General features: G+C 37.4%; 1 protein-coding gene across 9 annotated transcripts in view; it reads right to left on the reverse strand.

Annotated features, from left to right (window-relative positions):
* LOC124237488 (probable ATP-dependent RNA helicase DDX60-like) overlaps nt 1–27,980 on the reverse strand; it is a 116,730-nt gene that overhangs the window by 15,580 nt on the left and 73,170 nt on the right. For 6 of the 9 annotated variants that reach the window (XM_046657164.1, XM_046657167.1, XM_046657165.1 and 3 more), the window contains 8 exons: nt 22,546–22,650; nt 22,172–22,313; nt 20,854–20,975; nt 17,865–18,012; nt 16,195–16,337; nt 14,258–14,409; nt 13,018–13,080; nt 8,949–10,499 (listed from right to left, as the gene is read on the reverse strand). In XM_046657164.1, the coding sequence (XP_046513120.1) occupies nt 10,400–10,499; nt 13,018–13,080; nt 14,258–14,409; nt 16,195–16,337; nt 17,865–18,012; nt 20,854–20,975; nt 22,172–22,313; nt 22,546–22,650 (975 nt within the window). In that variant the 3' untranslated portion in view covers nt 8,949–10,399. Of the gene's footprint in view, nt 1–8,948; nt 10,500–13,017; nt 13,081–14,257; nt 14,410–16,194; nt 16,338–17,864; nt 18,013–18,999; nt 19,089–20,525; nt 20,632–20,853; nt 20,976–22,171; nt 22,314–22,545; nt 22,651–27,980 lie in introns of those variants that run through there. The other 3 variants (XM_046657166.1, XM_046657171.1, XM_046657170.1) reach the window with 3 other exon arrangements.

Below are 27,980 nucleotides of genomic sequence, written 5' to 3' on the forward strand. Positions count from 1 at the left end.
AGTATGGAGATTTCTCAAAAAGTTAAAAATAGAAATACCTTATGACCCAGCCATCCCACTACTGGGTATCTATCCTAAGAACCTGAAATCAGCAATCCCAAGAGTCCCTTGTACCCCTATGTTCATCGCAGCATTATTTACAATAACCAAGATGTGGAACCAACCTAAATGCCCAGAAACTGATGATTGGATAAAGAAGATATGGTATATATACACAATGGAATACTACTCAGCCATAAAAAAGGACAAAATTATTCCATTCGCATCAACATGGATGGACCGCGAGGGTATTATATTAAGCGAAATAAGCCAGACAGAGAAAGACGAACTCTATATGACTCCACTCATAGGTGGAAGTTAACATATAGACAAGGAGAACTGATCGGCGGTTACCAGGGAAAAGGGGAGGTAGGGGGAGGGCACAAAGGGGTAAGTGGTGTACCCACAACATGACTAACAATAATGTACAACTGAAATCTCACAAGGTTGTAATCTATCATAATCTTAATTAAAAAAAAATTACATTGGATGTTTTATATAAGACTACGTACATAAATACTGATTATAATACTGTAAGCAAAAGGAGAAAAATAAAAACAATGTGGATAATTGCCAATTAAACCCTTAATTTCAGAGTTTTTAAATCTCAAAAAGATAAATATTTTGGGCAATATATTAGGTCAAACCTAAGTTGATGAAATTATTTATTTTAACTGATTCTTAGCTTAAAAAAAGCTCCCAGGGCTTCATTCTATTTATTTCTTTTTAAAATTTATGTTGCATCTTTGTAGGAAAACAATTTACAGAGATTCTAGAATTTGGTTGAATATATCTTATTATTTATTGATATACATTTTTGGTCTCTATCCTTTTAGAGAAATCAAATCTCAGAAGGAATGTAGGAATCTGCTGGCAGATTAACGTTAGTAATTCAATTCAGTTAATATTTAATTAATTAATTCAATAAATTAATATTTGTTTAATCACTATTTCACTGTCTTGAATCACCAACACAATTTGTATTTCACTACATGAAGAAAGTTAACAGTTGATGGACATACATAATATTAATGTCAAGAAATAAAGTTCAAGGGCTGGCCCAGTGGCATAATGAAGTTCACATTTTCCACTTTGGCAGCCCGGGATTTCCCGGTTTGGATCCTGGGCATGGACCTACACACTGCTCATCAAGCCATGCTGTGGCAGCATCCCACATAGAAGAAGTAGAAGGACTTACAACTAGGATATACAACTATGTTCTGGGGCTTTGGGGAGGGGAAAAAAAAGAGGAAGATTAGCAACAGATGTTAGCTCAGGGCCAATCTTCCCCACCAAAAAGCATACCTAAGAAAAAAAAGTTTAAAAAAAAAGAAAGACCAAAATTTTTTATTAATAGACATGTCTGTAATAATTTAATTCTTCAACGTTTTTATTGTCATAAAAAGCACATAAAATGAGATCTACAGTCTTAACAAATGTGTGAGTGTATAGTAGAGTATTATTATTAACTATAAGCACAAAATAGTACAGCAGATCTCTAGACCTATTTCTTCTTGCTTGACTGAAACTTAGTATCTATTCTCCGTGAGGGGTTTTTGCCCTTTTTTTAACCAAGTTGTTTGTTTTCTTATTGTTGAGTTTTAGGAGTTCTTTGTATAATATGGATAACAATGCTTTAGCAGATACGTCTTTTTCCAAATATTTTCTCCATGCCTGTGGCTTGTCTTTTCCTTCTCTTGACAGCATCTCTCTCAGAGCAGAAGTTTTTAATGTTGATGAAGTCCAGCTTGTCAAGTATTTCTTTCACAAGATTGTGCCTTTAATGTCATATCTAAAAAGCCATTGCCAAACCCAAGGTTATCTAGATTTTCCATTATGTTATCTTCTAGGAGTTCTTGAGGTTTACATTTAGGTCTATGCTCCATTGTGACGTAATTTCTTGTGACAGCTGTAGTTATGTTTAGATTCATTTTTTGCATGTGGATGTCCAGTTCCAGCACCACTTGTTGAAAAGACTATCTTTGCTCCATCATATTTCCTTTACTCCTTTGTGAAAGATCAGTTGACTATATTTATGTACACTTATTTCTGGGATCTCTATTCTGTACCATTAATCTATTTGTCTATTCTTTGACAATACTACAGTGTCTTGATTATAACAGCTTTATAGCAAGTCTTGTAATCAAGTATTGTCAGTCTTCCAAATTTGTTCTTCTTTCACAATATAGTGTTGTCTATTCCAGGTCTTTTGCCTCTTTATGTAGACTTTAGAATAAATTTGTCAATATCCACAAAATAACTGTCTTGGATTTTTATTGGGATTGCACTCAATCTACAGATCATGTTGAGAAAAACTGACATGTCAACAATATTGAGTGTTCCTTTCCATGAACATGGACTATCTCTCCATTTACTCAGTTATTCTTTGATTTCTTTCAACAGAGTTTTGTACATTTCTTCATATAATTCTTGTAAATATTTTGTTAAATTTATAGTTAAGTATTCCATTTCTGGGTGTCGAATGTAAATGATATTGTGTTGTTTTTTGTGGGTTTTTTTGAGGAGGATTAGCCCTAAGCTAACATCTGCTGTCAATCCTCCTCTTTTTGCTGAGGAAGACTGGCCCTGAGTCAATACCCAGCCCATCTTCCTCTAGTTTGTATGTGGGATGCCTAGCACAGCATGGCTTGCCAAGCAGTGCCGGGTCTGCACCCGGAATCCAAACTGGCGAACCCCGGGATGCTGAAGCAGAACATGCACACTTAACCTCTGCACCACCGGGCTGGCCCCAATGATACTGTGTTTTTAATTTCAAATTCCACTTGTTCGTTGCTGATAAATAGGAATCTGGTTGACTTTTGTATATTAACCTTGTATCCTGCAAACTCACCATAATTGCCTATTAGTTTCAGGAAGTTCTTTTGTTGATTTTTTTTGTTTTCTACATGGACCATCATGTCGTCTGCAAACAAAGACAGTTTTATTTCTTCCTTCTCAATCAGTATACATTTTACTTCCTTTTCTTCTCTTAAAGTATTAGTTAGGACTTCCAGTAAGATGTTGAAAAAAAGTGATGAGAGGGGGGCATCATTGCCTTTTCCTGATCTTAGTAGAAAAGTTTCTAGTTTCTCACCAATAAGTACTATTTTAGCTGTGGATTTTTGTAAATATTCTTTATAAAGTTAAGGAAGATTCCCCCATCCCTAGTTTGCTGAGAATTTTCATAATAAATGAGTGTTGGATTGTGTCAAATGCTTTATCTGCATCTATTGATATGATCATGTGATTTTTCTTCTTTTGACGGTCGACGTGAAGGATTGCATTAACTGATTTTTTAATGTTGGACCAGCCTTGCATACCTGGGATAAAACCCACTTGGTGGTATTGTATAATTCTGTCCATACATTTTTAATTTTAAGTTGCTAATATTTTGTTAAGGATTCTTGCATCTATGTTAATAAGAGATATTGGTCTGTAGTTTTCTTTTCTTGTAGTGTCTTTGCCTATTTTAGTATTAAAGTAATGCTGCCCTCATAAAATGAGTTAGAAAGTAATCCCTCAGCTTCTGTTCTCTGATAGAGATTTTAGAGAATTAGTATGATTTCTTCCTTAAATGTTTGGTAGAATTCACCAGTGAACTCATCTGGGCCTGGTGCTTTCATTTTTGGAAAGTTATTGATTATAAATTCAATTGCTTTCATAGATATAAGCCTATTCTGATTGTTTATTTCTTCTTGTGTGTATTTTGGCAGATTGTGTTTTTCAAAAGATTGGTCCATTTCGTCTAGGTTATCAGATTTATAGGCATAGAGTTGTTCATAGCATCCTTTATTATCTTTTTAATGTTCATAACATCTGTAGTGATAGCCCCTCTTTCCTTTCTTTCCTTTTTTTCCTTAAGATTGGCAGCCTGAGGCAACATACGTTGCTAATCTTTTTTTGCTGCTTCTTCTTATTCTCCCCAAAGCTCCCCCAAGTACATAGTTGTATATTCTAGTTGCAAGTCTTTCTAGTTGTGCTATGTGGGACACCAACACGACATGGCCTGATGAGTGGTGCTAGGTCCACACCCAGGATCCACACCAGTGAGACCCTGGGCCACCGAAGCAGAGTGCACAAACTTAACCACTTGGCCATAGGTCCGGCCCCACTTCTTTCACTTCCAATATTAGTAACTTGTCCTCTCTCGTTTTTATTTAGTTAGACTGGCTATAGGCTTATCAATCTCATTGATATTTTCAAAGAATCAGCTTTTGCTTTCATTGATTTTCTCTATTAATTTCTTTTCAATTTCATTGATTTCTGCTTAATTTTTATTATTTCTTTTCTACTGCCTTCTTTGGATATAATTTGTTCAGTTTTTTACAGTTTCTTAATGTGCAATCTTAAAAAATTTATTTTAGATCTTTCTTCTTTTCTCATGCGTGCATTCAATGCTATATATTTTCTTCTAGCAATAATGTTGCTGCATCTCACAAATTTTAGTGAATTGTATTTCCATTTTCATTTAGTTCAGAATATTTTAAAATTCCTCTTGAGATTTCTTTTTTGATCCATGTGCTCCTTAGAAGTGTGCTGTTTAATCTATACATATTTTGGAATTTTCCAGCTATTTTTCTGTTATTGATTTCTTGTTTAATTTCATTGTTGTCTGAGAACAGAAATTGTATTATTTCTAATCTTTTAAATGTATTAGGGTGTGTTTTATGGCCCAGAATTTGGTAAATTTTGGTGAATGCTCCATGTAAGCTTGAGAAGAATGTGTTTTCAGCTGTTGTTGCATGAAATAGTCGATACATGTCAATTTTGTCCATTTGATTGATGCTGCTATTGAGTTCATTCATATCCTTACTGATTTTCTGCCTGCTGGATCTGTCCATTTCTGATAGAGGGGTGTTGAAGTCTGCAACTGTAATAGTGGATTCATCTATTTCTCCTTGCAGTTCTATCAACTTTTGCCTCATGTGTTTTGATGATCTGTTGTTAAGACACACACACATTAAGGATTGTTATGTCTCCTCAGAAAAATTACCCATTTATCATTATGTAATGCCCATCTTTATCCCTAATGACTTTCCTTACTTTGAAGTTTGCTTTATCTGAAGTTGACATAGCTACTTCTCCTTTGTTTTGATTAGTGTTAGCATGGTATATCTGTCTCTATCCTTTTACTTTTAATCTATATATGTCTTTATATTTAAAGTGGTTTTCTTGTAGACAGCATATAGTTGGGTATTATTTTGATCCACTCTGACAATCTCTGTCTTTCATTGACATATTTAGACCACTAATGTTCAAAGTGATTATTCATACAGTTGGATTAATATCTACCATATTTGTTACTGTTTTCTATTTGTTGCACTTGTTCTTTGCTTGTATTTTTGTCTTTCACTCTTTTTCTGTCTTTTGTGGTTTTAATCGAGTATTTTATATAATTCCATTATCTCTCCTTTTTTAGCATGTCAGTTATACTTTTCTTTCTTTTTTCTGCTTCTACTGGTTGCCTTAGAGTTTGCAATATACATTTACAACTATTCCAAGTCCACTTTCAAATAGCACTACGCTGCTTCACAGGTAGTGTGAATACTTTATAATCATAAAATAATCCTAATTCCTCCCTTCTGTCCCTTGTTCATTGCTGTCATTCATTCACTTATATATAAGCACACAAAGGTGTATAAGCATACACATATATATGTGCCTCCATATATTGGCATACATAATGCAGTAATTATTGCTATTACTGTTTTGGACAAACTGTTACCAGTTAGATCAATTAAGAATAAGAAAAATTAAAGTTTTTGTTTTGTCTTCACTTATTCCTTTGTGGGGACCTGAAATTGGCCACCCCAAGATATGTCTCTTTGACATCAGGATTATTTGAGGCTGATTGCTTTTGATAAACTGGGACAGGGAAGGAGGCTCTGAGGAATGGAACTTGCCCTTCATTAGGACACACTTACATTTGTAAGGTAAATCTCTATCTGTAAAAGGTGCCTCCCTCTCTGCACCAGGAAGAAGAAAAGAGATGACTTTATCTCTAGAAACTCTTAATCAATGCCAAAGGCAAGGACTTAAAATCTGCATTTTATTGTGCTTCTCTGGTAACCTCCTGTAACTGACTTCCCTCCCCCTCCCAACGTTGGCATCTCCTTAAAGATTAAGCATCTTTCTTTAGGCTGGGAACCAATTGCGGCGCTCATCTGTGACCGCCCCGCAGCCTGAGGCAACACGCCTGCCACCCCCCGCGGCGTTCACTGGGACAGCAGACCTATCTGTCGTTTCCATCGAGTTCTGTGCTGACAGAACGGCCTTGTGACTATTGTAAAAGGGACATTTCAATCATATGTGAAACACCCTGTTTGGGGGTATATAACCACTGTGTGCACCCCACTTCTTCGGTGCCCTTTCTTCCTTCGGGAAGAAAGGCCCCGGGCCATGGTTCCTCATAAAGCTTTGTTTAATTTTCTCTTGCTATTCTGTCTCATGTGAATTTAATTCGTTCTCCGGCCAGACGAACCCACATTTGGGGAGAGGAAATGTCTTCCTCTCATACACCTTCTTCAAAGATATTCATTTCTCTATGTAGACCTGGGTTTTTAACCTATAATATTTTCCTCCTCTCTAAAGAACTTCTTTTAACATTTCTTGCAAGGCAGTTCACTGGCAAGAAATTCCCTCAATTTTGGTTGTCTGAGGAAGTCTTTATTTCTCCTTCACTTTTAAAGGATTATTTGACCAAGGGCAGAATTTTAAATTGGTAGATATTTTACTCCCAGCAATTTAAGTATTTCACTCCACTCTTTTCTTGCTTGAATAGTTTCTGAGACGAAGTCAGATGTAATTCTCATCTTTGTTTCTCTCCAGGCAAGGTGTTTTTTTCCTCTGGCTTCTTTCAGGATTTTCTCTTTATCTTTGATTTCCTGTTGTTTGAAAAACATATGCTTAGGTGTAACTTTTTTGGCATTTATCCTGCTTGCTGTTGTTCTCCGAGCTTCCTCGATTGTGGTTTGATGTCTGACGTTAATGTGGGGAAATCTCATTCATTGTTTTTTCAAACATTTCTTCTGTTCTTTTCTGTCTCTCTTTTCCTTCTGGTATTCCCATTATGTGCCTGTTACGCCTTTTGTAGTGGTTCCGCAGTTCTTGGATATTCTGTTCTGGGTTTTTTTTCAGTCTTTGCTCTCTTTGCTTTTCAGTTTTGGAGTAATCTATTTAAATATCCTCAAACTCAGAGATTTTTCTCTCAGCTGTGTCCAGTCTACTAATAAATCCATCAAAGGCATCCTTTATTTCTGTTACAGTGTTTTTGATCTCTAGCATTTCTTATTGGTTCCTTCTTAGGATTGTCATCTCTTTGCTTATATTCCCCATTTTTTCTTACACACTGTCTACGTTATCCATTAGAGCCCTCAGCATATTCATCACAGTTGTTTTAAATTTCCAATTTGATAATTCCAACATCCTCACCATTTCTGGTTCTTCTGCTTGCTCTGTCTCTTCAAATTGTGGGTTTTTTGCCTTTCAGTATGGCACATAATTTTTCTTGGTACCCGGACACAATGTACCAGGTAAAAGGAACTGCTATAAACAAGCCTTTAGTAACGTGGTGGTAAGGTGTTGGGGAAGAAGAAGCATTCTACAGTCCTGTGATTAGGTCTCAGTCTTGCAGAAAGCCTATGCCTATGGACTGTGATCTTCACAAGTCTTTATTTTTTCTCCTCTCCTAGGTGATGACAGAATGGCTAGAATGGGCTGGAGTTGAGTATTCCCTTCCCCTAGGTCAGTTAGGCTCTGATAAAATCCCAGTAAGTTAGGCTGGCAGGTAAGCAATTTCTCCTGAGAGCAGACCTTGTTAAGAAGAACAGAATGTTCTGGCATATTTTAAAGTGATTCTTTTTCCCCCCATCCCGCAGGAAACATAAGGAGATTTTTCTCTAATATTTACTGTAAGACCCTGGTCAAGCTCCTGGGCATAAAACTTACAAAAGAACAGGGGACATTCTCTCATGACTGGGTCCCCCTGAAGTATTTAACTCTCAGACTTGTCCACATCTAGCTTCCAGCAATTCGACAGTCTCAGTGCATGTTTTCTTACCACAGCACTGTTTCCCACTGAGGTTTCTGCTCCAGTCTGTTGGGTATGTTGTGATTCTCTGTATCTGCTTGTCTGTCTGTAAAATTTGGGGGGCAGTAGTTTGCCCTATGATCTCACTTTTATTGGAGACCCATGACAAATTGTTGATCTTTCAGTTTGTTCAGGTTTTTACTTGTTGTTGGGATAGAGTGGCAATTCCCAAGCTCCTTCCATGTGGAACAGGAAACTAGGCATATCATCCTTTTACTTTTAATCTAGATGTGTTTTTACATTTAAAATAGGTTTATTATAAACAACACATAGTTGGTTCTTGTTTTTTGATCCACTCTGACAATCTCTGTCTTTTAATTGCTGTATGTAGACCATTAATGTTTAAAGTGATTATTGATATAGTTGGATTAATATCTACCATATTTGTTACTACGTGTTTATTTTTTAAGAAAAATAATAGAATTAGCCCAAAGAACATAGTCATATGCATTTTGGCATATGCTTAATATAAACCAAATATGAGTTAGTTCTAAGGAATAGAGGCTAGACAAAATCAAACACTTGTGTTTTTTTTAGCCTATGTAATATATTTGCAAGTAATCTCAGAGTATAGATGGTGTCTTAGTAAGTAAGCAAGACATTCTGGATGATAGAAGAGGTTATGTCTTTCACTCTGAGAAGGAAATGTTCTGTGTTCAAGATCTAATCTAAAATAGATTTTGTAGTCTGTGACCTGAGGCTAAGGTAAAGATAGAAAATAATGAAAGCCAAATACGGAATGCACACATGTACAAATTGATTGAATGACAAACAAATTTAACACAAAAAGCTGAAAGTAAATAAACTAAACATTCTTTATTTCTTTATGGGTGTCCAGTCACTTATTACACACAATGACAATAACACCAACTTATCAGCTAATTGTTTTCTTAAAGCATCACAGAACTTATACCCAAGACCTCATTTACATTAAAAAAATCCCTTCAAGTTTGCTAGTTGAAATTGTTTGAAACTATTTAAATAGCTTTAAGAATCATATTTCCTAATTTATAAATCAACGATTGATTAGACTCATTGGAGATATTTTTTCTCCTTCAGAATACTGTATTCATTTATTACAGCCTTAAGAGTATTTAAATGTTCATCTGTCTTTTGTTGTGGTTGTTATTTTAAGGGGGCTGTTTTTTAATTATGACAGTGAATAGGGAAATGCTCTGAATTCCACATTTGTTTTGCCTCACAGGGTAAGAGTTTATCTCAGTCATGTACAAAATCCTTAATCCAGGAAATATAAAAGTGTACTTTTGGTCATTTGGGAAGAACAAATTAGAAAGTCTAGGGACTGAAACAAAATCTATCATTGCTATTGGAAAAACAGTTGAATCAACATGTTCAGCTTTCAATAGGAAAGCAGTTTATAACTATGCTAAGTGGCTGTTTTAGTTCAGGTTGCTATAACAGAATACCGTAGACTGAGTGAATTAAACAACAAATATTCAGTTCTCACTCCTCTGAAGGCTAGGAAGTCCAAGATCAGTGAGAAGTGCTAGCTGGTTAGGTGCTAGTGAGGGCCTGCTGCCTGGTTTACACATGGCTGTCTTCTTGTAGCCTCATATGGCAGAGAGCAGGGAGAAGGGAGCAAGCTCTTGTGTCTCTTATAAGGATATTAATCTCATTCATGAGGCCTCCATCCTAATGACCTAATTACCCCCTCAAAGATCTCACCTTCTGATGTCATCATACTGGAGGCTGGGATTTCAACATATAAATTTTGAGGGTCACAAACACAGTCCACAGCAGTGACTTTCTTGTAATCTCAGAAGTCTACTTATGTAACTGTTGTTCAGAATTGATTTGAATCTTTTGTGATTTACAGATCATTAATGAAAAAATTTAATAGCCTAGGAACATACACAAAACTTGACATTGTGAAACTAAAATTCTGCTATACATTAACTTTAACTACAAAAAATATAACACTACTATTTATTGAGTCACCACTCTAACCCAATCGCTTTTCATACATTATCACCTTTAACCCTCAAAACACCTAGAGGTATGCATTTTTATTCTCATTTTGCCAAAAAGGAAACTAAGGTTTAGATATATTACATAACTTATCAAACGTCCTTCAACTAGACAACAGCAGAACTAATATTTGAATTCAATTTTGTTTGACTCAATGAAGAATCTTCTTCCTATTTTATTGCATGAGTTCAAACGAATCTTTCTAGGAAAGAGATGAAAACCACATAACTAGACTTGAAAATTCTCATGCTATTATTCCAAGTGATTTGGAAACATTTGAATTTAGACTTGTCGAAGTTTTTCCTGGAAGAGTTCACTCAGTTGTTTAAATGCTAAGACCACATTGTCATGCTCATCTTTACACAGTTCACCCAAGAAATCACTGTACAATAGAGAAAATAAAAATACATTTTGGTAACTTTCAATGTTATAAGAAGGTTATCAGAATTAAGTACCCTAAAATCCACCAGATGTAAATATGCAGAGAAAATCTATGGAATAATAATAAGATGGACATTTACCGTTAAGCCTTTATAAGGTACATCACATATCTTGAGAAAATATAAAGAGATGCCCCTCCATGCAGTTCCTCGCTATCATACATCTAAACTTGCACTATAAGTCTGAAAGACCACAGAATTCCATGTCCCTAGACCTTAGTGGCAGTTTTTCAACTCCTTTTCTTCTCTACATACATATTCTTGGAGCCATCATCTGGATTTTCTACTACTGTGACCATTATTTTTTAAACTCATAGTCACCAATTAAATAAAAGAAGTGTATGTCGCTACCCATATATCTTAGGACTAGGAACCTAGGGTAAACAAGAATGGAGAGAGAGAAAAATGGCCCTCTCAGCTACCTGACATATCAGTCAAGCACTGAAAGCAATTGTGAGTTAACACTTCTCCTTTTTATTATCACAGGCCACCTTATTTACACCAGAGCACAGTTTCAGTTTTTTACTCGTTCTCAGTAGCTGAACACTAAGAATGACCACATCTTTATCTGAGTCTGACACTCCTCCTGAGTTGCAGATCTATAATTCTATCTGATTACTAGACATTTCCACTTGAATGTCTTATAGACACCACATGCAATAGTTTTAAATTCCAACTCGTATTTTTTTGTTGCCAAATCATCGTCATCTCATATTCCCTACTTTCATTAATATAGTTAACCAGATTAAAAACCCCAGTTATCATCAATATCTCTTGCTCCATTGCATGAATTTAACCCCTTAAATATCTTTCTAATCCCTGCCATCCATTCCTACTGCTACTGCCTTAATTCAAACCTGCATCATCTCTCACCTGGATTATGGCTATACCCTCCTACATTAGCTCCCTGCCTTCAGTTTCTTCATCTCTTGAGTTGACCCACATACCCCAGCCAGAATAATATCTGTAAAACATGGATCGATGTCACACTCATCCTTAGAAACTTCCCCTGTCTCACTACTACACACAAGTTTAAATACAAACTCCATGATGCAACAATTAAGACCCTTCACCATGTAAAGCCAAATTCCCTTTAAAGACTTTTCACTCACCACTCAGCATCTTCCCCCATGCCTATCACAACCCCCATATTCCACACTCCACCATCCTGAGCGTAAGGCCTGGCCCTGATGCAGTGGGATCTTTTAACATTTCTGTACCTTTGGACATACTACTCCCTTTGCTTGAAATTCTCTCCGACCACCACATTTTTGATCTGTTTAATGCATTCTCCCTTATTCTTTGAGATTTGATTGGACAATTCCTTCTTCTATAATGCTTTCTCTGATTCTAGTAATATTAGTCATAAAGTTATTTGTGTTAACATAATACTTTGTGTGTAACTCAATCACAGCACTTACCACATACAATTATCTGCAAGATAGTTTCTCCCATGACACCAAAGTGCCTGGAAGAATGCCTCTAACATGGTCATATCTTAATATTTTATGGTTGATAGATGGATGACTGACTGAAGGACTTATTTTCCCTGTTCCAACTCTTGAGATATGTTTAATCTCTGGATCTTCTCAGGCTGCTGAAAGAGGTTGTAGCTTTGAATCTGCTAAGTAGAAATAGCCTTGGTGGACAAAGCAGGGCCATCCTAAGACTCACACTCTCTGGAGAGAGTTCCCAAAGGGCCTGACTCAGTTCAGATCAAAGAAAACCACAAACATATCCTCACTAGCAAGGACCCCAAAATAAAGGTTCCCCAAAACAGTTGAATTTACTTTAAGTGAGAGACCACATATATGTGATAAAGAACAAAGAGTATAAGGACTGAAGGTTTAGGGAAGACAGACCTCAACAAAAACTAGATAACCAATGGAGCATAGAGCATAGGGATGGGAGTGCCCACATACAGTTCATATTTACTTGGGTCCCTATAGGGCAATTGGGTAGGTGGACATGGGAAGTCAATAGGAGATTCCAGAGTCAGGTGGGTCTGGGAAAAGCATTGAGTATGAGAAAGACTTAGTATTCTGAAGTGGATATAAACTACAGACCTACTGGAGCCCTTAAGATGTGACCCTCTGATGTTCTGTTTCTCTGATTCAGAGGAAATGCTCAGCATTTGTAGAAACTGAGTGTAATCAGGACTGGGGACCTATGGGCTATTTGATAGTGCCTTTGAGCCTCTGGTCTGGATGGAACTTCCTTCCAAATGGATATAAGACAAATCCTAATACGAAAAACAGAACAATAGGGTCATGAGAAGAGGGCCTGCAGGGTCTTTTGGGAACTGAATTACATAGAACCTAGGAGACCCAATGGAGTCTCTGAAGTGCTCTTTCATGAATATTATGAACTGGATATAAAGGAAGAGGTCAAAGTTTGCTAATTAATGTTTGCTAATTATCATGAAATAATTGAGAAAATCAAACCTAGTATAGAACATACCTGATAGTCTGAATATTGAATGCAAAATCTTTTAAAAGCTTTAGAATCTGTCCCATAGGCATCCTAAAGAGAACAAAATTTCTACATTAAGAAGCATAAAAACACAAAAAAATTGAACTCACACTTTAATAGTGGCTCTAAGAATGTAATTTATCTGCCAATACAATCCTAGTTGATGAACCATTCTGTTGTATTAATCATAATGAAGTTCAGAGGCACAGTTGTCAACATCACAAAAAATTAATAAACAGAAGTTGACCGTCTTGTGGGCATGGCCGAAATATAAAAATAAAGCTTAGAAAGGTCAATGAGGACTAGAGATTAAGGTACAAACAAAACAGTTTTATTACTTACTAATTTCGTTTCTACTTTATTCACAAATAAGAATTAGATACAAGAAAAATTGAGATCTAGCTCAAGGTTTTTCAAGAAAAGCAGAACATTAAAAACTAATTTCAATCAAAATTACTTAAAAATGTATATAAGACACATATTGACTTCCTGAATCACTGTTTAACAGCATGACTCTCCCCATTTCTACCTGCCATATTCCAAGAATAAATTCTTTCTGCTCCCCATGTGAATCCAAAGTATTCATTCTTCTTTATTGCTTTATAAAATGATTTCCCTACCAAGGAACTAGAACAAGTGTTATATTCTAACAGACAACTGCAAAGCTAACTTCCTCACATATAAGTTCCAGAATGTTTTCCCTCCAAGTCACATTTGTGGAAAACAAGTAAACACGAATTAATTTATTTTACAAAAAATGATCCTTATATACTCCTGGAAATCACTGAATATTGTTTCTTACTCAAGTTTCAAATAATTCCATTCGATCATAAGAAAATATAATAATAAATAAAAATATCTTTCTGAGCTCTATCGTATTGTTTTGCCTTCAGAGTTATATTCACCAGAGTCAGCCCAAGAACCAAGATTTTGGTGGGACACCCAAAACCAAAATAAGACTTGAGTTTTTAATCACTAGAGATTAGTTTACTAGAATCTGATCTAGTATGTTTCAAAAGATTAATTTGCACTTTAAACTCTTAAAAAAATGTCATATTAAAATTCTTATTTTAAAAAATGTTTAATATAAACTTATGTCTATATATAGAATATAAAATATATACTAGAATATAAATTCTTAAATAAATGTACCATATAAATAGATAATAAAATGTAGTTATATATGGATGGGTGGATGGATTTTATAGACACACACACGTAAACCTACCCATTGTCTTGGCATAATCTCGTCAAGGAACCACGTTTATAGAAATTAAGCACGTAAGCATTAAGTGGCATTCCTCTTCCTCGGTTATCTAATTTCTGTGACCATAGCACAGGAGCCTGAGTGCCATTGATACCAAGTGTCCGCAAAATGACCTGAAGAAATGCATTGCCTGTTAATTCACTATTTATATCTAAAGGATAATTGTTTATCGTTTGTGATTTCTTTCGTCAGTCTCAGTTTCCTAAAGTACATTCTGCAAAAGATGGAAGGAGGTGGAGAGAGGTGGACTCTTTTAAGGGTCAATGGAAATAAGAGTCCATTATGATGAAGAAAAGGGGTGCCATGTGAAGCATGCCTAGGGAACGGGAAAGCCCAAGAGGGAAGTAGGAACCCTCACAGCATACTGAGGGCAATTTCAATGTCCGACCACCACAGTGTTAGCAATATTCACTAAGGAATAATAAACTGAAGCTGATTTTAAGGTAGAATTTTCATTATCATCTTCTTGGTGCATGGAATGACCTTAGAAGGAAAGTCATGTAGCTAGTGTATCTGTGTGCCCACAGGTCAGAATACAACTGAATAGTACAAACATTCTTTGGGTCTCTGACTACCAAAGAAAAGGAAAAAGAGAAAGAGGGTAGAGAGGAGGAGGAGAAAAGGAAGAATAGCAAAACAAACAGAAAACTAAGTCCCCATGGCTCTGGGCATATGATGCAATTAAAGCATAGGGAATCAGGAGGAATCAAAGGACACTGCTATTGGATGTGTAAAATTAAACCGTGGGGGAAGTGGGATGAAAAAATAGAAATTCAAGGAGAAAAGTAAATGATGCATAATTTGTAACTTTATTTAGTTACTTTCTTTAAGATTGACCCTGAGCTAACATCTGTTGCCAATCTTTTTTTCTTCCTTCTTCTCCCCAGAGCCCTCCAGTACATAGTTGTATATTCTCATTGTAGGTCCTTCTGGTGTGCTATGTGGGATGCTGCCTCAGCACATCTTGATGAGCAGTGCGATGTGGATGACCAGGATCTGAATCGGCGAAACCCTGGGCAGCCGAATCGGAGCAGGGGACCTTAACCATCCGGCCACAGGGCCGGCCGCCATAATTTGAAAGTTTAAAGAAGTTGTTTGACCATCTGGGTTTTTTTTTTTTTTTTGTAATTTATTGCTATGGGTGTCAAATAGCTTTGATATTTATATTCAATTGGATAAATTTAAAAGTGATAATAGTTCCATTTTTAAATGTCCATATTGATAATGAATTGGAGATTACAACATTGGCAACTATAAACTTTGGTTCAAAAGAATGTTTATATCAACCCAAACTGTGAAGGAGGATTCATAATTTTAAAAAATTCTTTTAGACATTACATAAGCAAAAATGCTTGAAAACCACCACTTTACATGAGATGTGACATTCTGACCTAGGGATCAAATCGAGTTAAGGCACGAATGTCAATCTATATTACTAAATATTATCAAAGCTGAACTTTTTTTTCGGAGTTCAGATTAACCCTAAACTCTTCAGATACTCTCACACTGTCCAAAACCTCCCAGAGGTTCTAGAGCTTTGTGTCCAGAGGACCCATGGAGCCTGCTGTAGTGACAGCACTATGAGGTCCCAAAAAATCAGTGTTGGGAAAATGTGAACTAATTCCTCTTGTTTTTCCCACATCAAACCTGGAGTCTTCAAACAGGAGAGAATAGAGGGTATCTGGAAATTTCCCACAAAGGAGCAGGCTCTGACCTCAGGCCAACTCCTTAGAGAATTAATCATCCCAGCCGACAGAGCATCATTCTCTTGGACATTGCTGTTGGCATGACTGGACGTGTTCAATGTTTGGGGTTTGAGGTCCTATCAAGGCTGCACAGCAGTGTAACTCTATTCTCTCTTAAACATGCTTTATCCATAACATACATTCTCCACTTACACGGTTGAGAGTCTCAGGTCGAAGCAAATCACCATCTGTGTTTCCCGAGAGACAAACAAATGGTGAAATGGCTACTCTTCCTTCCTTGCAGTTCATTAAATGAGACACAAGTTGACAGTCTTCACATTCTTTACCTGTGAATTCTGGCCATAGTGGATTGGATCACGTTAGGTCTTAAAAATCAAAATATTAACCCTTTTGAACTTACTGTAAGTCATGTCACAGTGGTTGACTTTCATTTGCCCACTGCACACATCATAATGAAGACTGACTGAGATATGGTAGATAAAGTGATTAATTCAGCTTGGCACAGAGTATTCCTTCAATCAATGTTGCTATTAACTTATTGCCATTACTCTTTTTTATTACTTGTTACTTTTTCCTACTAAATTCAGACATAACCTCGAAATCCTTCTAGACACAATGTTTAGACAGGTACTACCAGTGGATTTGGAGCTGGCATATGAGATGAAACATATATTCCATCCATGTCCTAGATACACTCATTGGACTTGTAAGGTGCCAGGTTACATGCAGATGTGGCTCCCTTTTATGATGGAGGAGCAACATTCACACTCACATCATGTTTTCTCTGTGATGCTCTTCTTGCTCCACCATTATTCTCTGCCTCTGTCTCTTACATCAATAAGTCTTGGGGAGCTACAAGACTCACCCTTGTCCTTTATTCCTATTAAGAATATGTTAGGATATAAGGGAATCACGGAATTACTTCAATGGCTTAACTCTTTACCCTTATTCTAGCTGCTTCTCTCCATTTATTCTCCCCTAGAAAGTTTCTGATATAAAATTTATAAAAAAGAAAAATAATAACAGAGGCAAACAGTGATATCTGCACCCTCTAACAGAACTCTCTACAATGATGAAAATGTTCTATCTCTGCTAGATCCAAAGCGGAAGCCACTAGCCACATGTGGCTTTTGAGCACTTAAAATGTGGCCAGTGTGATTGAAGAATTAAATTTTTAATTTTTTTTACTCTTAATAAATTTAAATGTAAAGAGTGACAAGACACTAGTGGCTACTATATTGGATAGAATAGACTTATATAGTGTTTACTATGTGCCACGCACTGTTTTCAGAACTTTGCAAACATTAATATATTCACTTAATTCTCCAATGATCCTGTAAGGCAAGCAATATTATTCCCTTTCACTTTTCAGATAACAAAATTGAAACATAAAAGGTTAAGTGACTGATTAATAAGTAGAAGCGCCAGGATTTGCATCCTGTACTCTGCTTCCAGAATTTACGTTTGTAACCACTAAGCCACCCTATCTCTCAGGAAAAAAAAGAAGTAGCAGAAATGGTGTCTATTTTCTCCTTTATCTACCCCATTTTCTTGTCTGATTTTCCAGCCTTGATATATAGGTAAGCTTCAATCAAAATAGTTCATGAATGGCTTTTATTTATGTCTTCCATTGTCCACTTAAAGGTTAGTAATCATAAAGCTTCTTCCTTTGGTAAATAGAAGGTATTGCCACACTCTATAATGGGCTAACTTGTTCTCTGGGGATTAAATATCCAGGTTAATAGAGTTGTTCTGTAATGAGCTCCTTCTACCAGCTTTGAAGCATACTATATCCAGAAACTTTCTTAGGTAAGGTTATTTATTTCTTAAATTCTTCCAAAATGGAACTAAAATTTGCTTACTGATTCTTGACAAAGGAAGTCGATATTCATTCTTCATGTTTGCCAACTTGGAAGCAATCAGTAGGAAAGAGGCAAAGTCTTCCATCACTTTCAAGTTATACTCCTGTAAAGCAGCCTTAAAATCCTCCGGGAGTTCATCAAGGATCACCTACAGGCAAAATACTTTTCAGAAAGATCTTTTTACTTTGATTTAAACAATTCAATGCTTGGTGCAAAGCTACTGCAGCATAGTTTTGCAGACTAATGTTCACTCGTTGAAGTCAGCGTTTACTTTATTCACTCGAGAGATTAAGGTAAAATCCCATTTGGGTTTCAACCAAGATCTGTAAACACAAATATCTTTCCTCTTAAAAAATTGCCTTTGACTCTACCTAATCAAGAGCACCATCTAACTAGATGCATGCCCTAAGCTGACCTTAAATTTGCATATATTTCAAAGACTTGAGGGGCATATTAAGAGAGCAAGTAACAACTTAGTGTAGTAACAGCATCAACTCCATGTTGAGTCTTGATTATGTGCCAACACTGCGCTGTGCTTTGCCAAGCTCTTGTGTGTTCCTCAGTTAACCTTTAGAACAACCTATGAAGCTGGCATTTTCATCTATATTTTGTAGATGAGAGAACTAAGCCTCACAGAAGTAAACTTGTTCTAAGTCACAGAGGTAGTAGGTAAAGAAGTAGCTGGTATTGCAAGTTAGATCAGCTTCTAAATTGCACAGCTAAACACAAATCTTTTCAGAATTAAGACTAGAAGTTTCTTTATTCAGTTTAAATAGCATGAATGGAAAACTATGACGTTACAAACTTCACAGTTTTCTTCTATTACAATTACTGTTTTTATTATTCACTTGATATTTTCTTTTATTTAATTTATTCATACCCTGCACTTTTCCAAGAATTATGGTATTTCATAAGGGTGAAGATAAGACAATAAGATCATATAAATAAAAATGCAGTAAAAAGGAAAGAAAACAGGAACAGGCCACGAATTATACTCAAAGATTCCTAGCAGCCAAGTGTGGAAAGAAAACCTCACCAGTTATACATTTCACAATGTCCATGACATAAACAGTTATCGTCAGCACTAAAAGCAAATAAGAACTTCTCTGGTGGATTCTTACAAAAAGCACTGTGCACATCTGATGAATAATGTCCCCAGCCAAATCCTTACAATGGATAGGATAACAATTTTCCTAGGGTTGTTTTTCATCTTATTATCTCTATCTGTGGATAAATGAAGACCAAGGGACGAATCAATAAATGTAGTTCTGCAAGAGGGCCAAAGGCACGTGTCCTCCATCAGTTTTTTGCAAATAAACTGCAATGCCTTCAACGTGCCCGCTTTTGTGCTGGTGCCAGACACTGTGCTAGGAGCACATGTGCTACTTATCACATTGGTGCTGCATTGTGAGTCTTGTGCCATACGTTGTGAGTCTCACGTGCATGTGCCATATAGTCCTAACCCAAGAGCACACAAGGCAGCAACCTCATCTTCTAACTCTGATTTTTCTCCACAGTTTTCACAGACAGATATAGAACAGTTATTCCCAAATTGTGGCACATTTAACATTGCGGGTACATGAGATGATTTAACATGACACACAGAGGAAGTATTAAATAATACCAAATCAATTTTAAAAAATAAAAATCTGTCCCCTTTCCAAATCTCTTTCCCTCTTTCTGCTAACCCCAGAAAGTCCAGAGACAGTAGGCCTCTAATATCTAAAACTGGATCATCTCCTTTTGGCTAAAGAAAGAGCAGCCTCAGCTCAGAATCATGTTCATTGCATTTATTTTTATGGTTATCTTATTCTAAGCCAGATATTCTGGCTTTCCATTTACAGGGTAGTAAATATGAAGTTTTCTTCTGAAATACTTTAAAATGTGGGTGCATTTAAGAAAAAACAGTAATAGTTTCAGCGGTCTGTAATGTGGAAATATGTCAGCAACTAGAGTCAGGTCCACAGGTCTGGAGGTATATCCACTAGTTCATGAGATTGGGGAGCATAAATTAGTGCTAGTCTTCCTTTTATTACGTATTCATCAGAGTTATCTGATCAAAAAAAAAGCTTCTTCTACATTCTCAGGGTCTAATGGAGATTTTCTTGATTTGCTTGTTATTGTTTTTCTCATTTCTTTGTTTTTCAAAAGAAATTGAGAACAGAGAAAATGTTACAAATATATTTATTATTGCAAATAAATAATTTTCTAAAATATTCTGCTCCCAGTCTCTCAAATAACCCTTGAGTTAGGGGATTCTTTCTTAGGTGATCACCTCAATATCATCTCAAGAGGACATTAGGGTTCATGGCTGAGCCCCATCCCTGAACTCCCATTCCTAGGTGTGAACAATCTCAAGGGAACTCTAGGTTCAGCAACAGGGCTATTGTTTTATTTAAATGACTATTTGCCTACATTCTCTCTGTTGCCACTGAATGCTGTCATTTGCCCCAATAAAATGCAAAACTTCAGATGTTAATTGTTTGTTAGATAGTATGGGAAGATGTTTGAATTAATACTTGGTAGAATCCAAATAAAAATAGAGGACTATATCAACAACAAAGTGAGTAAATAATATTTGCAACAGTGATTAGAGATGTTCTTCTAATTAAATAAATACTAGTCAACCACAGAAGTCATGAAGAATTTCAAAAACTGCACGCCTCTCTTTTCAGCCGCTCTCAACCACAGCGTGCATCACTAACTGGGCCACAGGCACAAAGGTGTACAAGGATGTAGCTTAAGAAGGATCAGTTTTCATTTTTATCTGTGAATCAACATAGCAAAATTTTCAATAGTAAAGTTTCAGAATTGTTACAAATGTAAAACAAAATTAAATAGAACTCTGCTTATAGAAAGACCAACTTAATGTTGCAAAAACAAGTAGAATCACTTATATTAATTGAACCCTATAAATACTAACTCTTTTCCAGTGGCATACATTTAATAACTATCATTATTATATCATTACAAGTATCATAAACCTCACCTCTGACTGAGGAAAACTGAAATTAGCATCTTGGAATTTTGCTGGAATATATTTTCTTCCAAACAAATTTGCCAATACTAATACGAGTTTTTCCATCACACTCGGAGAAAATAGCCGTGAGTCTATCCAAAGAAAGAATATCATTGCAAATAAGAAAAAAAAGTTGATTCCTTGTATTTTGTGCTTAAATTTGTTTTTTATTTTTGTTTTTGTGGGTCTTTTTGCTGGGATAGATTCACCCTGAGCTAGCATCTATTGACAGTCTTCCTCTTTTTTTTTCCCCTCCCCAAAGCCCCAGTTCATAATTGTATATTCTAAACGCTTGTCCTTTTAGTTCGTCTATGTGAGCCACCACCACAGTATGGCTACTGACAGACAAGTGGTGTAGGTTCCATGCCCAGGAACTCAACCCAGGCGGCTAAAGTGGAGTGTGCCAAACTTTAACCACTGGTTGGCTCTTAAATTTGTTTTTATATTTACTTTTGTGGAAGGAAAACTTTTCAAGTAAATATACACCTCAGAAACTGACCATATCTGCCATGCTATGCATACATTTATTCTTGGTAAAAGCAGCAGTTTTATATTCTGTGCCTCCCTTTTCATTCTTAGTACCCTCACTCTAGTTCCCATCCCCCAAGAATCTCTATTAACTGGTTTCCTGATTTGGACTCTCCTCACTTCAGGCCATCCTGGAGAATGATCAATCTCCCAGAACCATTACTATAATCATGTCTCTCCCCTACTCAAAAATCTCTGATGGAGTTTCAATGCCTAAAAAAAAACAAATCCAGGTTCCTTGGGCTGCTGTTTAGGGTGTTTCAAAATCTAGCCCCAAACTAAGCTCCCAGCCTTGCCTAACCATGCTTCCCAATACTAGGTTCTGGTCCTCTTTTCTTACTCTCCATTCCCTATAACACATGAGCACTATGCTGTAGTTGTTAAGAGGTGGCTAGGTTTAATTAACTGGACTTTGATACTTACTAAAACCATGCGACCATGGGAAAGTTATTCAACTTCTATGTGCCTCAGTTTCCTCTTCTGAAAATATTCTTAATTAGTTAGATGATACATAAATATTCCCCAGATGTTCTATATTACTTAGATGGAATAAAAATAAGTTGACTTTCAGCATCTAACTTTTTGGCATCTGTAAATCTGAACATTTACTTAGCATTTCTCTGTAGAAGGAAAGGAGAGTGGGGAGGAGGAGCAGAAGAAAGAAGAGGAAGAAGAAGAAAAAGGAAGTATTTCTGAGGTTTTGGCTACTTTACGAACATGTTCTTATTTCTGGACTACCTAGACAAAACCTCAATCTTACCTTTCTTGATTGGCTGACAGAGATTATGGAAAAGGCCTTTCATAAGAAAACTGACAAAAACAAAATTTGAAGGTTCTTGACAATGCAAATGTGATACAAGTCCTGCAAATCTCATTGGATTGCCTTCTTCATCTAAATAGCCCTAAAAGATAGGGGGGAAAAAGGATAGTTTGATTCAGTTTACTATGCTCTTCAATACCATTTAATACCAGTATGAGTGACTGATAAGCATTACCTGACCTCGTTTAATGATTAAATCAATGATAAGTAACATTAATCATTGGATGCAGTTTGTCAAGGCTTCAGTTGGTTTGGCATGGTAAGAAACCTACATAATATTACTCACAGAACAAAAAGCCAATGCATAATCATACCTCTTTGACTAGGAACTGCAAAGAAAACAAGAAGTAAAGTTTCAGTATCTCCATGGCTCTGGGCTGCTTAAAGGACATCAATGAATGCTTTAACACTGACAGCACCTATAAGGAAGAGTACTTTAATTTATCCAGTTTTATCCAACATTTGTGAATAATGATATGTGATAAATATTACGCATACATACAATATAGATAACACATAACATTCCCAGTATATAACTATGTGAAAGCAAATTTCATTTGGTTCTATATTATCCCCTTGACTGTGTTTATACATGATAAACATTTCTTGAACAAAATAGGTCACATAAAGCAGAATTGTTAAAAATAACACATATTGGCAAACAATCTGGTAATTCTCTGGAACAGTGGTGCCCAATAGCGACTTGAAAAAATAAAGTATGAAAGCCAATCCAATCTGTAAGTTTAACTCTCTGAGCCCATTCTAAAAACAAGTCATAAATTGTTGTTCTGAATCTTGAGATATTCCATCAAAAATAACAGAACTTGGGGGCCAGCCCGGTGGCATAGTGGTTAAGTTCGTGCACTCTGCTTCAGTGGCCCAGGGTTCCCAGGTTTGGATCCCAGGCACAGACCTAGCACTGCTCATCAGGCCATGCTACAGCAGCATCCCACATAAAATAGGGGAAGATTGGCACAGACGTTAGCTCAGTGACAATCTTCCTCAAGCAAAAAGAGGAAGATTGGCAACAGATGTTAGCTCAGGGCCAATCTTCGTCACCAAAATGAACTTGGTAGATTACAATCAACAGACTAGAAATATGGTGTGGTTTCCAATGAAAATGGTAACTATCTAGCCACCCAGTTATTTCTCAATTTATTTATTTGTTTATTTTTATTTTTTTCTAACGAGTTTAGAACTCAAACCTTTATTTGTGCTGTATGGGGGAAGAAAATGATTAGTAATCATGTACATGATGTGACAGGATTAGTTCTTACCACACAGAACAATATATAACTTGAGCTACTTACTTTTACAGTTTCAATTTCACAACAGCATATCAGAACATATTCCCCCACAAGTGCATAACTAACACTCTTTAAATTCCAACGAGCGTAATTCTATCCTGCCCAAGTCACTGGTTAAGAACAGAACTACCATGCCAAGGAATTTTTAAATGTTACAAAAAAAAAAAAGAACCCAGAAGACAGGAAAATCCCAAGGGCAAAAAGAATTGGGGATTTAAAATTTTTTAAGTGAAATTTAAGGTGAAGAAGGCCGCGATAAAAAGCTACTGGTCTTACTTTACCAATTTAATAGATGCATCTCAGAAACAAATATTATCATAAAGGGTTTCCAGATCTTTCCCTGAAGTTTTACACACAAACCACATATAGTAAAGGCCCCCTACTCCCATTTTGCTTTTATCCCCCAACCTAATTTCGGCTGATAGTTTCCTCACTAGTACTGGATCATTTAAATAGCACAAACATTCAAACTAAAGATACAACGGCTATTAAGTCTAACTTTAGCAAAGATATATGGATTGTTTGCCACCAAATATTACAATAAGTTTACAGCAACCCCAGAAAGTTATTTGGTTCTCCTTGTGTCAGTTACCACGAAGAGATGATAGTAAGCAAAACTGTTCCTATTATTAATACTGACCACAAAGATAAGAGATATGTTTATAAAGTATGATGTAACATATGAAATTTCTTTAGAAAGTATTGCATTTTCATTTTGCTCAGAATTTTCAATCACAAAATAGCTCAGTGAACAGAAATATGAGTTACAAACCCGGAAGTGTACATCTAGTCTCATCTTAAGTGCACATCAAAATCTCAAACTTGAATACTTTCAAAGCCCACAATTTGGGCATTTAAAGTGTTTTTCTAAGACTGACTGTTCCTCAATATCACGCACATTCACAGCTTCAGATAAACCACTTAGGAAGCTTGCAAAGCAGTGAAGGATGTTAAATCTCCTGCTGATGCAAGTTTTGGACACCCATCTTTCAAGTGACTGACATTCAGGTTGTCAGTTACCCCTTTTCGGTTTTCCCCACCTTGCAACAAAGCAAAACAATTTTGCTTTTTTCCTTGCATTTAAGAGTTCTAAGCACTTTAGAAATTTCCCCAGCAACTTTTGTGCTTCCAAGCAACAATTGAATTAGTATTAACAATTTATTAGCATTTTCTTTGCCTATGAGCCCTATGAAAATTCCCTAGAGCTCTGCCAACTAATCTTTTCTCCAGAAAATTCCCTTCAACCCACATTCCCTACCACCTCCACCCTCTGCAAAATAGATCTAACCAAGCTTCTCCCTTTCTCCACCTCCACCCTTCCCAGTACTGGTACAAATCTGTGTGCTCCCCCTGCTACAACTCTCAGCTCAGGGTCTTCCCTTTTGAACATAAAAATCCCCCACTTCAGCAGCCGCTGCCTGTCAGATACATTAGATGCCACACCATTAACCATTAGCCAAGATTACTTTGAAATCTAATCAAGTGAAATTCACGCTGAAAAACATATAAAGCAAGATGAGTCAAACATCACTATCAGTACCCCAACCATTCCTTTCTCTTAGTAATCAGCAATGCGATTGGAATACCCAAACTAGACTTGCCATTTCCAACACAGAATTTAGATATGACCAACTTGTACCCTCCCCAGACTGTAGCACAACACAGTGACCAACCCCCTCAGTTTGCCAGTCTGCTTCATCTAGGTATTTGCTAAGGCATTTCAAATTTGAGCACTTTCCCACAAAGGTTATATCATTACACTAAGAATTCCTCTGGCCAATGTACGGGCAGGCAGGTAGGTCTGTAGGTGAGAGGGTCATGGAGCTCCATCTGCAAGCTCCGTCTATAAGGCATCACTCTGCATTGTGGCATCAATGTTAAAATGTTCTACAGCTTAAGAATCTTCTCGAAGCAAGGTTTGTAGCACAGAAATACTGTGGCAGGAGGCTCAATTTAGAAGATGCGGCATCTGAAAACCTCTACCCCAGAAAAGGAGGGGTGCCTGCTGCCACTCATGTGCCCAGAGGTTGGTGTTCCCAGATCAAACAGTCAAATAAACACATCTGCTGATGGCCTAGCTGCATCTGCCTTGACCTTTTTAAGATTGTCCCCTCATAAACTCATCTGAAAACCTTAAATGATGGCCTCTCAAATACAGGGCTTCCAAGGCAAGGCCTAGAAACATGACATTGGAGAACTTCCTCCTCCAAAGCCTCTGGACATCCAATCCGCAGGCATCCATTTAGACAGGCTCTCTTCTTCAGGGTCTCCCCTCCTGCACCGCTAAGACTCACACGGGCCAGGAGCTCCATCTGTCCTGGTGCCATCTGATCGCCATGATGAACACTATAGTAACAAACCATGGTCCATGAGGCATTTTTGTAACTTTCAGTTGGTACCATAGGTGGGGGCCCACCCAAGGGTGCTCATTCTGTCCCCACCCTCTCCACCGGCAAGAAACACAAATCCTCCCCACCCAGTCTCAGCGGGGAGTGCCTTTCCCCCTTCATGAATACGAACAATATCAACTCCAACAGGGACTTCAGCAATGTTCTCAGGTTTACCAGATTGCCAGAAGCCATGTTTTAAGTGAATGGATAAACTCGAGAGAGTTAAAGGGAAGACGAGGGGCAGAATGAGCTCACAGAAGAGGACAGCAGCAAACCTAGAGGAGAAGTCCGAAGGAGAGCACTGCCTCCTGGAAACTAAAGTGTGGGTCAATTTCATCTGCAGACATACAAACACCCTGCCTCGGCAGCCCCCGCCTGTCAGATATATTAGACACCACACCATTAATGGCTTAGGATGGCACCTTAGGTCTGGAATCACTCCTTAGAACACCCTCACCTCCAACCAGGGGTGTGGCCTCAGACCTAGGTTCTACCAAGCTGAGCCAAACTTACATACCACCCTGGGCCAGAGCTGTCCGCCCCATGAAGCTAAGTTCCGTTTCCACAAGACTAGGCCTCGTGCCCAGGTGGGTTCACAACACTTTGTCTGGAAAAAAAGGAGGCTACTGGTATTGACAGGTTCAAGATCTGCCTTCCCAGCCCACCTGCAGCCTTACACCCCAGGGCCTTCCTTCCTGCTCGTTTCCAGGACATCAACTGCCCAATTCTACCCTCTCCAGCAGCAGAGGCGATGCCCCCAGTCTCCTCCACCTCCTCTTGTCTCTAACTGCCTTCCTCCTTCCACACAAATCAGGGTGCTGGGGGATCGCTCATCCTACACAGCAGCTGCGCCCTCCCAGAGGCCAAGTCCCCTTCTCCAGTGGGCAGCACAGACAGCCTGGCCCAGAGTGTTGTTCTCCTCTTGGGCTACTGTGGGCACTTTCAACGCAGCTCTCCCCAGGATAGTTTCCCCAAGATCTGGTCCCCTCTTTAACCTTCCTTCTCCTTGTACCTCCACTCTCCCCAGTCTCATCTAACTCTGTCATCTCCCCCATCTGTCTCCTAAGACCCTAAACTGGTCACTTCCAGCCCCACAACTAAGTCCAGGTGTGCAGCCCTCCCTGTCACTAATTCTTTCAATTTTTAAATAAAATATCCACGCGGTCTCAAAAAAAGGACCAAAAACTTCCCAATGTCATCAAAAAACAGGACTTAGAATCTTTAGGTTGATAGATTTTAGAATCATGGAGGAATTTCCTCTTCCTATAAGGCCAATAGATAAGAAAGAAGGGTAGGAAAGAGGGAGGGAGGGAAAGTCTGTACCAACTATAAAATTGGACAACCAACACTTTTCCGGAGAAGCCAAAATGCTCTTCCCTATAACATCTTTAAGACCCTAAACTCAGTCCAAGGTTTCAACTGTCAGAAAATAACAGGGTAGCATGTGGGGTGAGGGAGTCACAGAGGCAAATTTTATCCTTGGAAGTAGACTCCATAATTGTAGTGTTGCCAAAATGGGAACAATCTTGAAGGCAATGCAATCAGGACAGTTCAGTGATTAATGGCATCCATATCATCAACAACTCAGGAAGCCCGGAAGTGGAAGCAGAAGACAATCACTCTCACTTCAGCAAATATTAACAGAAATCCTGCTGGACACTGAGAATTGGGCTAGAAGCAGTGTCTATCAATTGACGATCCACAGGCAGATAATAAAAGATACCTGAACAAACCCTGAGGGGACAGAGCATGAGCCCTGAAGAAATGCCTACGCTATATATTTGACAAACCATAAGATCTAGATAAACATGACAATTCAAAAATAGGAAATAGGTTCAAACAGGGAAAAAATCAACATGTGGATATTAAATGAATTTTTCACAAAAGACTTTGAGTATCATCTTAAGGATTTATTCATCAATTCAACAACTTTTACTGAGTTCTTTCTATACACCAGGCTGTATTCTAATAAATTCCAGGCAGAAAGAAGATAAAGAACAAGGATCCAAAGACTGGAGGGTGTCTGGCATATTAAGGAACCAAAAGCCAGAC

Source organism: Equus quagga, chromosome 3 (assembly GCF_021613505.1).
Source record: "Equus quagga isolate Etosha38 chromosome 3, UCLA_HA_Equagga_1.0, whole genome shotgun sequence".
Classification (NCBI taxonomy): domain Eukaryota; kingdom Metazoa; phylum Chordata; class Mammalia; order Perissodactyla; family Equidae; genus Equus; species Equus quagga.